Source organism: Rhinoderma darwinii, chromosome 5 (assembly GCF_050947455.1).
Source record: "Rhinoderma darwinii isolate aRhiDar2 chromosome 5, aRhiDar2.hap1, whole genome shotgun sequence".
Taxonomy (NCBI): Eukaryota; Metazoa; Chordata; class Amphibia; order Anura; family Rhinodermatidae; genus Rhinoderma; species Rhinoderma darwinii.
In genome coordinates this window covers 5142094-5157109 of record NC_134691.1, presented here as the reverse complement: position 1 = coordinate 5157109, position 15016 = coordinate 5142094, and the positions used below count along the sequence as shown (strand labels likewise).

Sequence of the window (15016 nt, the reverse complement as noted above, 5' to 3'; positions counted from 1 at the left end):
ATATGAGATAGATAGATATGAGATAGATAGATATGAGATAGATAGATAGATAGATAGATATGAGATAGATAGATAGATAGATAGATAGATAGATAGATAGATAGATAGATAGATAGATAGATAGATAGATAGATAGATAGATAGATAGAGATAGATATGAGATAGATAGATATGAGATAGATAGATAGATAGATATTAGATAGATAGATAGATAGACAAAGGCAGAGGGTTGAGTCCAGCGTTGTAGAGAGGTAAAACGGAATCTTGTTCCAAGTTTACTAGTGTGCAGGAAGGAGTGTATGTCGGTCCAGTCATGAAGCCTACGCGTTTCAGACGTGTTAGACGTCCTTAATCAGGCCTTAAACAGCCATGATTAAGGACGTCTAACACGTCTGAAACGCGTAGGCTTCACGACTGGACCGACATACACTCCTTCCTGCACACTAGGACTCCATACCTATGGACCTTTTAATTTGATACTAGTAAACTTGGAACAAGATTCCGTTTTACCTCTCTACAACGCTGGACTCAACCCTCTGCCTTTGTCTGCCTTCACCCATCGTGTGCCGACACGAGATTCCGTGCGATGTCTACGACACACATGCCATGTGTCAGGTGAGCTGGAGGATCTCTCCCCCATATTTTTCTCTATAGATAGATAGATAGATATGAGATAGATAGATAGATATGAGATAGATAGATAGATATGAGATAGATAGATAGATATGAGATAGATAGATAGATGGTGACGGTAGCCGAGGCTTCATTATCGTCATCACTGGGACACTGAGCTGATAACCACATAACAGCGGAGAATCCCAGGAGACGGGAACATCCTGTAGAGAAAGTCGGGAATGTACATATAAAAATTGGGGACTAGAATAGCGGAGATTATTTTACATTCCTCATTTTCCCTGGGGATTTCTTCTGTTCCTGATGTTTTTGGACAGTTGGCTAAATATTTATAATAAATCCGCAGATCCGAGGGCCGGAAAGTCTTGTGAAAAGTGACAATGAGTAGTTTTTGGCAGATGAGCGCTGACATTCTAACATACTTGGGGACTGAAGATGGTCGGGGGGCGCTGTATGTTGACTTGCATCTGGCCCATCTTGAAGTTTTTGCAGTATTCGAAATTTGAGGCGTTCCTATAAACTTCTCCTTTCTAGAGATCTGTTCCTGGTTTTAGCTAAAAAAAAAATATTGCATTCAAAAACTTCACTGTGTGAATAAGGGATACACCTAAAGAGATTCCTGTACATCAAAGTGACATGCAGTTATATTGCAAATTGGTGCGATTTTCAAATTGATTGTAAATGACCGTTTGGTTTTACCCGTAAAATTGCTCTTTACCGTCACGATTAGCTGCAGGACTTCTGCTAACTAATGAGTTCTGTTATCTCTGTGTTTGGGCGTTGAGAGATCATGCTTTGGCCGGAGTCTGGATTTTGTCATTATTTAGCTTTGCCTGGTTGATTAGAGTGGAGTTCCTCTCTTGGGCTATATATACACTTCAGGCCTGGATTACTCATGTACTGGTTATACTGTTTCTGGCATGTGCTCCATATTCTTGTTCTTGACTTTGTTGCTTGTCTATGTGTTTGTTTGTACTGTGGGACCTGTTGGTCCTCTGAGAGATCTAGTTTTTTTTATAGTGGTTTTATGTGTATCCTGGGATCAGTAGTTCCACTGGTTTGTTTGCCTTTCCTGTACGTTTGGTCTGCTGCCAAGCTGTTGTGGGATAGTATTCAAATAGGGTCAGTTACTGATGTAAATTCTTGTCCAATGTCGATTCTTCTGTTAACTGCTTGTAAGTGATTCATCTGCCATCTACTCCATTTACCCATCGTCTCCATCTTCTACTACTTGCTGTGTTCAGTTCTTCTCGTTCACTGGTGAGTTACTTGTGCTTTTTATTATTTGTCAGTGTTGATGTTCCTTTTCTACACCCATGTAATAGCGATTGTGTGGTGTTGCAAGTCTTGAGCATTACCAGCGCCGTAACATTTACCTGCAAAACTGTGCGACCATTAACAATCAATTTGAAAACCGAGCCGATTTGTTGTATAACTGCATGTTTGCCGCTTTGCACCACTGCCTCGCTGAGGCCACTACATGTTATTTCAACCTAATGAATCATTTTTAAGGAGTACCTCCCCCCCCCAAAATGTCCACTGACAACTACTAGCATTGCTCCCATTAACAGTCACATTCACAGTGCACCATTTGTAAAGACAGAAATATCAGTGCTGGCAGATTACCCACCATATTAGTGCCAACAATGTGCCCCCTATTAGTGCCAGGAACAGAACGTGGTAGGGGGGAAGGGAGGCCAGAGTGGAAATGCAACCTAATAGGGGCTCTGTGGGGATCTATATTTGCATCACATATCAATTAATTTAGACCCCTAACCAGACCCTTAAATTAATTCAGACCTCAGGCAAGACTCCAAAATTAATTAAAGGCTATGTACACCTTCGAAAGCGTTTTTTTTTTTTTTTTGTTATATACACTCTTGCAGTGTGTTTGGTGCAACTTTCAAATTAGTTTTTATTAAAAATAATTTAAACTTTTTTGAGATACAGCTGCTTTGTATCCTGTGTACAGAGCAGCTGTATCATTCGCTAAGACCTGAATCCATCAGGTCAGCAGGACTGACGGCTTCAGTGTCAGTGGGTTCTGCGTGTCTCTGGCACGCAAGATCCACCGGTAATCGATCACATCTAAATTATGAACCCGCTGTCACTGAACCCGTCAGTGTCGCTGACCTGACGGATTCAGGTTTCAGCGCATGATACAGCTGCTCTATATACAGGATACAAAGCAGCTGTATCTGAAAAAGTAAAAATTATATAAAAAAAAAAACTAATTTGAAAGTTGCACCAAACACACCGATAGACAATTTTATTTAAAACATATATATCTAAGGAGGAAATCTACGTGACACTTTGATCCAGTAATAATCAACACATCCACAGGTATAAACTAGGGACACTTTTTGAGTTTAGAGAGGTTTTGCATGACTGTTATATTGATGGTTTTATCCATTATCAATATCTGATCGGTGGAGCGCCGACTCCCAGCTTCCCCACCGATCAGATGCATGAAGGGTCTGCCACATTCAAGCCTTCCCTGTTTATCCAATCACAGCGCCGTACATTTGGTTGTGGCTTTGCCTGGTATTACATCTCCCAGCAGCTAAGTTTCATTGAAGTGAATGGGGTTGGGCTGCAATATCAGGCAGAGCCACTACCGAGCGTACAGCGCTGTGCCTGGTAAACAATGAACGGGATGTTGCGCTTGCTGGAGCACGAGGGCCCCTTTCGGATAGTTCAATGTCAGGGGTGCTAGGGGTTGAACCCCCACTGATTAGATATTGGTGGCCTATTCTACAGAAGCAGTCCCAGAAAACCTCTTTCACCTCTTTCCGACATTTGTTGAGGATTACGTCATAATTGGAAAGGGACAGTATGGGGCGCATACCCACTTAGATGCCGTGGTCAATACTGACCGCACCATCTAAGCAATTAAAAAGGGAAACGGCCCTCTCCAACAGTCCATCGCGCCCCCCCCCCTCCTGGGTTGCGATTGCAGGGTGCCGATGGTTGTCATGGCAGTATACTGTATTGCAGTATATTGTGCAAGCGATCCAACGATTGACGGTTCAAGTCCTCTAGGAAGACTAATAAATAAAGTAAAAAACAGTTCAAGTTTTTTTAATGTGCAAGAAAAATATTAAAAGTAAAAAAATAATCTTTTCAGATTTCACCCAAAAGCATTGTAAACAAATAAATATAACATAACTGATATTGTCGCGTCTGTAAAAGTTCGAACCATATTATTATATTATTATTTAACACCATAAAAATATAAAAATACAAACGCCAGAATCGCTGTCTTTTAATCTCTTCACCCACAAAAATGAAATAAAAAGTGATCAAAAAGTCGCAAGTACCAAAAAATGGTACCAACAGAAACCGCATCTCGCCCTGCAAAAATATAAGCCCGCACATCGCTTAATTGATGAAAAAAATTAAAAAAAAGTTATGGCTCTCAGAAAAATTCTTTTTTTCCTTGTAAAAGTAGCAAAACATAAAAACTATAAATTTGGTATCACCGTAACGGCATTGACCTGCAAAATAAAGTTAAGATGATGTTTTACCGCATGGTGAACGCCGTAAAAACCAAACCCAAGAAACAATGGAGATAACGCTGCTTTTATTCCCCATTCCACCCTAGAAATATTTTTTCTAGTTTCCCAGTACATTATATGGCCATGAATAACTACAACTCGTCCTGCCAAAAAAAAACAAAAAACCCTCACACGGCCATAACAGCGAAAAAATAAAAAAGCTATGGATTTGGAAGACCCAAAAAATGGTTGCGGGAAGGGGATGGTGAGCATCTTATGTGCTCTTTTTCCAGTCCTGATTGGCCGAGAGGTGTCCTTCATGTGGTGGATACGAAACGCTGATAACCTGTCGTCGCTGGAAGGGTTCACAGGGCTTATTCCTCTGTCATAGAGAAACCGCAGCAGAAGGCAGGATGGTGGCAGCGTACCAAGTATTGTCTGTACTGGACAGAGCCCGGCGGCGAGGAGACGATCTACTGATACCGAGAAACAATGGAGCCCAACGTTCTGCTGCAGATTAGGCTTCGTTCACATCTGCGTCAGGGCTCCGTTCCGTCTGAACTTTCCATCAGAACGGAGCCCTGACAGAGACAAACGGATACCATACGTTTCCATCACCATTGATTTCAATGGTGTCGGACCCGGTCAACTCCTGATTTTCAGACTTTTTTTTAGTAACTGGCGTTTTTTACGGCCGTTTTTTGGAGCTGTTTTTCTATGGAGTCAATGAAAAATGGCTCCAAAAACAACTCAAGAAGTGACCTGCACTTCTTGTTCGTGTCCATTTTTTTACGCCGCTGTTTTGAAAAATGGCCGTGTAGAAACGCCCCGTCGGAACAGAACGCCGTATTTTCCATTGAAATCAATGGGCAGATGTTTGCAGGCGTTCTGCTTCCGATTTTTCAGAACGTTTACTGAAAATACTACGTGTGCACATAACCTTACTGTCACTTTACATCACAGACCATTCTCTAGACAATACGAGGTGGAGCAGGCGATTACTAAATACCGAACGTACACTGGATGCCCACCTGAAGCATATGAATATACAGTATATCCACAGTATATGTGTAATGATGGGGGTAGGGAAACGGATAAGTAAGCCCTAATCTGCCTGCCACTCTGTCCCTGCCTACTTGCAACGACCCGCCCTAGGCGACAGGGTACAACTGGGCGGCGGTCCCTACGCTCAGTAAGTGCACGAGACAAACAGACAAGGGAACACAAAGCAGAGGGAAAGGGGCAGTTGCCCACGGCGACACCGTGAGCAACAAGAATGGTGAACGAGCCGAGTCAAAACCAGGAGTGCACGAGGTACCAAACGCAGAGCAGGAGAGTAGTCAGTAAGCCAGGGTCAGTATAGAGCAGGATCAAATAGTTAGAAGCTGTAGCAGGGCCAGGAAACCACACGAGAAGAATCACAAGCAAAGGAGGAACAGGAAAGGCAGGTATAAATAGACAGAGGGCGGGAGCTAGCTCCGTCTGGCCAAGCTGCGATAGGCTCTCCCACTCCTAAGCCTGCCATCCTGAGTGGTGGAAGATGGAGTCAGTCTCAGAGACATAGACTCAGGTGCAGACTGATTACCTATGGGAGTATACACAGAAGTTGTGCCTGGCAGATCCTTTACAATATTCACAGTATATTCACAGTATATCCACAGTATATGCACAGTATATGCACAGTATATTCACAGTATATTCACAGTATATTCACATTATATTCACAGTATATTCACATTATATTCACTGTATATTCACTGTATATTCACATTATATTCACATTATATTCACAGTATATTCACAGTATATTCACGGTATATTCACAGTATATTCACTGTATATTCACTGTATATTCACCGCATTCAGACGAGCGCGTGCAACCTCAGACGTGAAAAACTAAAGTTTTCCACGTCCGAGTTGCACGCGTGATCACAGATCCTTTAGACTTGAGTCTATGGAGGAATGCGTGAAAACGCAAGAAAATAGGACATGTCCTTCACACGCGCCATTCAAACAATGGCCGTTGAAACGCCCCGTTAAAATACATGTGTCCGTGTTGTTTTAACGGCCGTCCCACGGACGAGTTACACGCTCGTCTGAATGAGCCCTTGGTGTAATGACTCCGTATACGAGAGGGAGGGATCCGGTAATAATCCTGCTTAAATAGGGAATTTATAATTATCCATTAGTGTCCCGCGGGATACGATGGTCTTATGTCTATGTGAGGATATTATCTATATAACACAATATTGGGGTAGCACGTTGCACCAAAGAGAAAAAGACTAAAGGCCCTTGATCCCGGGCCGATGATGGGGAGAACAAGCGTTCTTAGGAAAGCACGGCAACGAGGAGCCGGTAAACGAGCAAACCCTCATTGATCGGCTGATCGTAAAGTTTATGCAGCACAAGATATTATCATTGTGCTGCCGACATCATGGAAATGTATGGAGACGAGGGATCGGAGTAACAAGCGCTCGTCCTCATACATAACCGATCATTGATCCTTGTAAAAGGAGCAAACCACTGAGCTGTCTCGTTGCTCGGCGTTTGTTTTCATGCCCCACATTGCGATCGTACACGCCGGGTGTGGAGACTTTCTTGCCTTGCAGTGATTATTGCTCTTATATAAGAATCCATTGTTCTGCCGTCCCAGCCCATAGTGTTTATTATTGTTGTTGTATTTTAGGAAAATGAATGGTCCTGATGGGAGGGACTCATCCTCTTCTAGGGTCCTAAGCACTGGACGTTCCCCCTGCTAGAGATACGGCATTGTAAATTATCATCCGCTGATATCAGAGAACAATGAACCGGAGCCGGGACGTGACGCTGCCCACGCTTCTCCTGGCCTCCCTGACCGTATATGGTAAGTCCTACAATAACCGGGCCACACGTGATATAAAATGTTATCCTAGTTATGGTTCGGATGTTTCTGTATTTCCTATAGAGTATAATGGAGAGTAGCTCTGTAAATAGGGACCCCAATGTCCCAGTGGTCGCCGGGGTACCCAGCAGTCAGACACCCTCCCAATCAAACATTTCTGCCATATTGTATTGATGTGTCATAAATAGTTGTGCTGGGGAAACCCTGAAGTATCTGCCATTAAAGCTGCATCACGAGGCCTTATCATAGTTGTCATCTGTCTGTGAATATTTCCAGGGTCATTTTGACTACAGGAAGACGGATTATATCTTTATATTATGTGCCGATGCCACCTATAATAGACCACTACTCCTCCAAATATAATACATGTCATAAAGTGCAAAAATAATAGCACTGTTATGTCGTCAAATAAATGTGCCTTACAGTAGACAATACAAGGTGAAAATAACCGAGCAATACAAGGTGCAATCATGGCCTGATGAAGACGCAATTCCTGCGTCGAAACGCGTAGCCTACCTTCAATAAACACCCCAATTGTTACTAAGCAGCGCCTCACATTGGTCCCCCTTTTTTTCTATCGTCCCACTTAAGGTGCTAATAACCGAGTAATACAAGGTGCAAATAACCGAGTAATACAAGGTGCAAATAACCGAGTAATACAAGGTGCAAATAACCGAGTAATACAAGGTGCTAATAACAGAGTAATACAAGGTGCTAATAACCGAGTAACACAAGGTGCTAATAACTGAGTAATACAAGGTGCAAATAACGAGTAATACAAGGTGCAAATAACCGAGTAATACAAGGTGCAAATAACCGAGCAATACAAGGTGCAAATAACCGAGTAATACAAGGTGCAAATAACCGAGTAATACAAGGTGCAAATAACCGAGTAATAAAAGGTGCTAATAACCGAGTAATACAAGGTGCTAATAACCGAGTAATACAAGGTGCTAATAACCGAGTAATGCAAGGTGCAAATAACCGAGTAATAGAAGGTGCAAATAACGAGTAATACAAGGTGCTAATAACAGAGTAATACAAGGTGCTAATAACCGAGTAATACAAGGTGCAAATAACCGAGTAATACAAGGTGCTAATAACCGAGTAATACAAGGTGCTAATAACCGAGTAATACAAGGTGCAAATAACCGAGTAATACAAGGTGCTAATAACTGAGTAATACAAGGTGCTAATAACGAGTAATACAAGGTGCAAATAACCGAGTAATACAAGGTGCAAATAACCGAGTAATACAAGGTGCTAATAACCGAGTAATACAAGGTGCAAATAACCGAGCAATACAAGGTGCTAATAGCAGAGTAATACAAGGTGCTAATAACAGAGTAATATAAGGTACTAATAACCGAGTAATACAAGGTGCTAATAACAGAGTAATACAAGGTGCAAATAACGAGTAATACAAGGTGCTAATAACCGAGTAATACAAGGTGCTAATAACAGAGTAATACAAGGTGCTAATAACCGAGTAATACAAGGTGCAAATAACTGCGTAATAGAAGGTGCAAATAACGAGTAATACAAGGTGCAAATAACTGAGTAATACAAGGTGCTAATAACCGAGTAATACAAGGTGCTAATAACCGAGTAATACAAGGTGCAAATAACCGAGTAATACAAGGTGCTAATAACCGAGTAATACAAGGTGCTAATACCTGAGTAACACAAGGTGCTAATAACCGAGTAACACAAGGTGCTAATAACCGAGTAACACAAGGTGCTAATAACCGAGTCATACAAGGTGCTAATAACCGAGTGATACAAGGTGCTAATAACCGAGTAATACAGGGTGCAAATAACCGAGTAACACAAGGTGCAAATAACCGAGTAACACAAGGTGCTAATAACCGAGTAACACAAGGTGCTAATAACCGAGTCATACAAGGTGCTAATAACCGAGTGATACAAGGTGCTAATAACCGAGTGATACAAGGTGCTAATAACCGAGTAATACAAGGTGCTAATAACCGAGTAACACAAGGCGCTAATAACTGAGTAACACAAGATGCAAATAACTGAGTAATATAAGGTACTAATAACCGAGTAATACAAGGTGCTAATAACCGAGTAATACAGGGTGCTAATAACAGAGTAATTCAAGGTGCTAATAACCGAGTAATACAAGGTGCTAATAACCGAGTAATACAAGGTGCAAATAACCGAGTAATACAAGGTGCAAATAACCGAGTAATACAAGGTGCTAATAACAGAGTAATACAAGGTGCTAATAACCGAGTAACACAAGGTGCTAACAACCGAGTAATAGAAGGTGCAAATAACGAGTAATACAAGGTGCTAATAACAGAGTAATACAAGGTGCTAATAACCGAGTAATACAAGGTGCAAATAACCGAGTAATACAAGGTGCTAATAACCGAGTAATACAAGGTGCTAATAACCGAGTAATACAAGGTGCAAATAACCGAGTAATACAAGGTGCTAATAACTGAGTAATACAAGGTGCTAATAACGAGTAATACAAGGTGCAAATAACCGAGTAATACAAGGTGCAAATAACCGAGTAATACAAGGTGCTAATAACCGAGTAATACAAGGTGCAAATAACCGAGCAATACAAGGTGCTAATAGCAGAGTAATACAAGGTGCTAATAACAGAGTAATATAAGGTACTAATAACCGAGTAATACAAGGTGCTAATAACAGAGTAATACAAGGTGCAAATAACGAGTAATACAAGGTGCTAATAACCGAGTAATACAAGGTGCTAATAACAGAGTAATACAAGGTGCTAATAACCGAGTAATACAAGGTGCAAATAACAGCGTAATAGAAGGTGCAAATAACGAGTAATACAAGGTGCAAATAACTGAGTAATACAAGGTGCTAATAACCGAGTAATACAAGGTGCTAATAACCGAGTAATACAAGGTGCAAATAACCGAGTAATACAAGGTGCTAATAACCGAGTAATACAAGGTGCTAATAACTGAGTAACACAAGGTGCAAATAACCGAGTAACACAAGGTGCAAATAACCGAGTAACACAAGGTGCAAATAACCGAGTAACACAAGGTGCTAATAACCGAGTAACACAAGGTGCTAATAACCGAGTCATACAAGGTGCTAATAACCGAGTGATACAAGGTGCTAATAACCGAGTGATACAAGGTGCTAATAACCGAGTAATACAAGGTGCTAATAACCGAGTAATACAGGGTGCTAATAACAGAGTCATTCAAGGTGCTAATAACCGAGTAATACAAGGTGCTAATAACCGAGTAATACAAGGTGCAAATAACCGTGTAATACAAGGTGCTAATAACCGAGTAATACAAGGTGCTAATAACAGAGTAATACAAGGTGCTAATAACCGAGTAATACAAGGTGCTAATAACCGAGTAATACAAGGTGCAAATAACCGAGTAATACAAGGTGCTAATAACAGAGTAATACAAGGTGCTAATAACCGAGTAACACAAGGTGCTAATAACTGAGTAATACAAGGTGCAAATAACCGAGTAATACAAGGTGCAAATAACCGAGTAATACAAGGTGCAAATAACCGAGCAATACAAGGTGCAAATAACCGAGTAATACAAGGTGCAAATAACCGAGTAATACAAGGTGCAAATAACCGAGTAATAAAAGGTGCTAATAACCGAGTAATACAAGGTGCTAATAACCGAGTAATGCAAGGTGCTAATAACCGAGTAATGCAAGGTGCAAATAACGAGTAATACAAGGTGCTAATAACCGAGTAATACAAGGTGCTAATAACAGAGTAATACAAGGTGCTAATAACCGAGTAATACAAGGTGCAAATAACTGCGTAATAGAAGGTGCAAATAACGAGTAATACAAGGTGCAAATAACTGAGTAATACAAGGTGCTAATAACCGAGTAATACAAGGTGCTAATAACCGAGTAATACAAGGTGCAAATAACCGAGTAATACAAGGTGCTAATAACCGAGTAATACAAGGTGCTAATACCTGAGTAACACAAGGTGCTAATAACCGAGTAACACAAGGTGCTAATAACCGAATAACACAAGGTGCTAATAACCGAGTCATACAAGGTGCTAATAACCGAGTGATACAAGGTGCTAATAACCGAGTAATACAGGGTGCAAATAACCGAGTAACACAAGGTGCAAATAACCGAGTAACACAAGGTGCTAATAACCGAGTAACACAAGGTGCTAATAACCGAGTCATACAAGGTGCTAATAACCGAGTGATACAAGGTGCTAATAACCGAGTGATACAAGGTGCTAATAACCGAGTAATACAAGGTGCTAATAACCGAGTAACACAAGGCGCTAATAACTGAGTAACACAAGATGCAAATAACTGAGTAATATAAGGTACTAATAACCGAGTAATACAAGGTGCTAATAACCGAGTAATACAGGGTGCTAATAACAGAGTAATTCAAGGTGCTAATAACCGAGTAATACAAGGTGCTAATAACCGAGTAATACAAGGTGCAAATAACCGAGTAATACAAGGTGCAAATAACCGAGTAATACAAGGTGCTAATAACAGAGTAATACAAGGTGCTAATAACCGAGTAACACAAGGTGCTAACAACCGAGTAATAGAAGGTGCAAATAACGAGTAATACAAGGTGCTAATAACAGAGTAATACAAGGTGCTAATAACCGAGTAATACAAGGTGCAAATAACCGAGTAATACAAGGTGCTAATAACCGAGTAATACAAGGTGCTAATAACCGAGTAATACAAGGTGCAAATAACCGAGTAATACAAGGTGCTAATAACTGAGTAATACAAGGTGCTAATAACGAGTAATACAAGGTGCTAATAACTGAGTAATACAAGGTGCTAATAACCGAGTAATACAGGGTGCTAATAACAGAGTCATTCAAGGTGCTAATAACCGAGTAATACAAGGTGCTAATAACCGAGTAATACAAGGTGCAAATAACCGTGTAATACAAGGTGCTAATAACCGAGTAATACAAGGTGCTAATAACAGAGTAATACAAGGTGCTAATAACCGAGTAATACAAGGTGCAAATAACCGAGTAATACAAGGTGCAAATAACCGAGTAATACAAGGTGCTAATAACAGAGTAATAAAAGGTGCTAATAACCGAGTAACACAAGGTGCTAATAACTGAGTAATACAAGGTGCAAATAACCGAGTAATACAAGGTGCAAATAACCGAGTAATACAAGGTGCAAATAACCGAGCAATACAAGGTGCAAATAACCGAGTAATACAAGGTGCAAATAACCGAGTAATACAAGGTGCAAATAACCGAGTAATAAAAGGTGCTAATAACCGAGTAATACAAGGTGCTAATAACCGAGTAATGCAAGGTGCTAATAACCGAGTAATGCAAGGTGCAAATAACGAGTAATACAAGGTGCTAATAACCGAGTAATACAAGGTGCTAATAACAGAGTAATACAAGGTGCTAATAACCGAGTAATACAAGGTGCAAATAACTGCGTAATAGAAGGTGCAAATAACGAGTAATACAAGGTGCAAATAACTGAGTAATACAAGGTGCTAATAACCGAGTAATACAAGGTGCTAATAACCGAGTAATACAAGGTGCAAATAACCGAGTAATACAAGGTGCTAATAACCGAGTAATACAAGGTGCTAATACCTGAGTAACACAAGGTGCTAATAACCGAGTAACACAAGGTGCTAATAACCGAGTAACACAAGGTGCTAATAACCGAGTCATACAAGGTGCTAATAACCGAGTGATACAAGGTGCTAATAACCGAGTAATACAGGGTGCAAATAACCGAGTAACACAAGGTGCAAATAACCGAGTAACACAAGGTGCTAATAACCGAGTAACACAAGGTGCTAATAACCGAGTCATACAAGGTGCTAATAACCGAGTGATACAAGGTGCTAATAACCGAGTGATACAAGGTGCTAATAACCGAGTAATACAAGGTGCTAATAACCGAGTAACACAAGGCGCTAATAACTGAGTAACACAAGATGCAAATAACTGAGTAATATAAGGTACTAATAACCGAGTAATACAAGGTGCTAATAACCGAGTAATACAGGGTGCTAATAACAGAGTAATTCAAGGTGCTAATAACCGAGTAATACAAGGTGCTAATAACCGAGTAATACAAGGTGCAAATAACCGAGTAATACAAGGTGCTAATAACAGAGTAATACAAGGTGCAAATAACCGAGTAATACAAGGTGCTAATAACAGAGTAATACAAGGTGCTAATAACCGAGTAACACAAGGTGCTAACAACCGAGTAATAGAAGGTGCAAATAACGAGTAATACAAGGTGCTAATAACAGAGTAATACAAGGTGCTAATAACCGAGTAATACAAGGTGCAAATAACCGAGTAATACAAGGTGCTAATAACCGAGTAATACAAGGTGCTAATAACCGAGTAATACAAGGTGCAAATAACCGAGTAATACAAGGTGCTAATAACAGAGTAATACAAGGTGCTAATAACCGAGTAATACAAGGTGCAAATAACCGAGTAATACAAGGTGCAAATAACCGAGTAATACAAGGTGCTAATAACCGAGTAATACAAGGTGCAAATAACCGAGCAATACAAGGTGCAAATAACAGCGTAATAGAAGGTGCAAATAACGAGTAATACAAGGTGCAAATAACTGAGTAATACAAGGTGCTAATAACCGAGTAATACAAGGTGCTAATAACCGAGTAATACAAGGTGCAAATAACCGAGTAATACAAGGTGCTAATAACCGAGTAATACAAGGTGCTAATAACTGAGTAACACAAGGTGCAAATAACCGAGTAACACAAGGTGCAAATAACCGAGTAACACAAGGTGCAAATAACCGAGTAACACAAGGTGCTAATAACCGAGTAACACAAGGTGCTAATAACCGAGTCATACAAGGTGCTAATAACCGAGTGATACAAGGTGCTAATAACCGAGTGATACAAGGTGCTAATAACCGAGTAATACAAGGTGCTAATAACCGAGTAATACAGGGTGCTAATAACAGAGTCATTCAAGGTGCTAATAACCGAGTAATACAAGGTGCTAATAACCGAGTAATACAAGGTGCAAATAACCGTGTAATACAAGGTGCTAATAACCGAGTAATACAAGGTGCTAATAACAGAGTAATACAAGGTGCTAATAACCGAGTAATACAAGGTGCAAATAACCGAGTAATACAAGGTGCAAATAACCGAGTAATACAAGGTGCTAATAACAGAGTAATACAAGGTGCTAATAACCGAGTAACACAAGGTGCTAATAACCGAGTAACACAAGGTGCTAATAACCGAGTCATACAAGGTGCTAATAACCGAGTGATACAAGGTGCTAATAACCGAGTAATACAGGGTGCAAATAACCGAGTAACACAAGGTGCAAATAACCGAGTAACACAAGGTGCTAATAACCGAGTAACACAAGGTGCTAATAACCGAGTCATACAAGGTGCTAATAACCGAGTGATACAAGGTGCTAATAACCGAGTGATACAAGGTGCTAATAACCGAGTAATACAAGGTGCTAATAACCGAGTAACACAAGGCGCTAATAACTGAGTAACACAAGATGCAAATAACTGAGTAATATAAGGTACTAATAACCGAGTAATACAAGGTGCTAATAACCGAGTAATACAGGGTGCTAATAACAGAGTAATTCAAGGTGCTAATAACCGAGTAATACAAGGTGCTAATAACCGAGTAATACAAGGTGCAAATAACCGAGTAATACAAGGTGCTAATAACAGAGTAATACAAGGTGCAAATAACCGAGTAATACAAGGTGCTAATAACAGAGTAATACAAGGTGCTAATAACCGAGTAACACAAGGTGCTAACAACCGAGTAATAGAAGGTGCAAATAACGAGTAATACAAGGTGCTAATAACAGAGTAATACAAGGTGCTAATAACCGAGTAATACAAGGTGCAAATAACCGAGTAATACAAGGTGCTAATAACCGAGTAATACAAGGTGCTAATAACCGAGTAATACAAGGTGCAAATAACCGAGT

At 40.3% G+C, this 15016-nt stretch overlaps 1 protein-coding gene across 1 annotated transcript in view; it reads left to right on the top strand.

Annotated features, from left to right (window-relative positions):
• LOC142652299 (uncharacterized) overlaps nucleotides 1-15016 on the top strand; it is a 54859-nt gene that overhangs the window by 9999 nt on the left and 29844 nt on the right. Inside the window, exon 2 of the mRNA XM_075827948.1 lies at nucleotides 6817-6993. Within this exon, the coding sequence (XP_075684063.1) occupies nucleotides 6933-6993 (61 nt within the window). The 5' untranslated portion in view covers nucleotides 6817-6932. The remainder of the gene's footprint in view (nucleotides 1-6816; nucleotides 6994-15016) is intronic.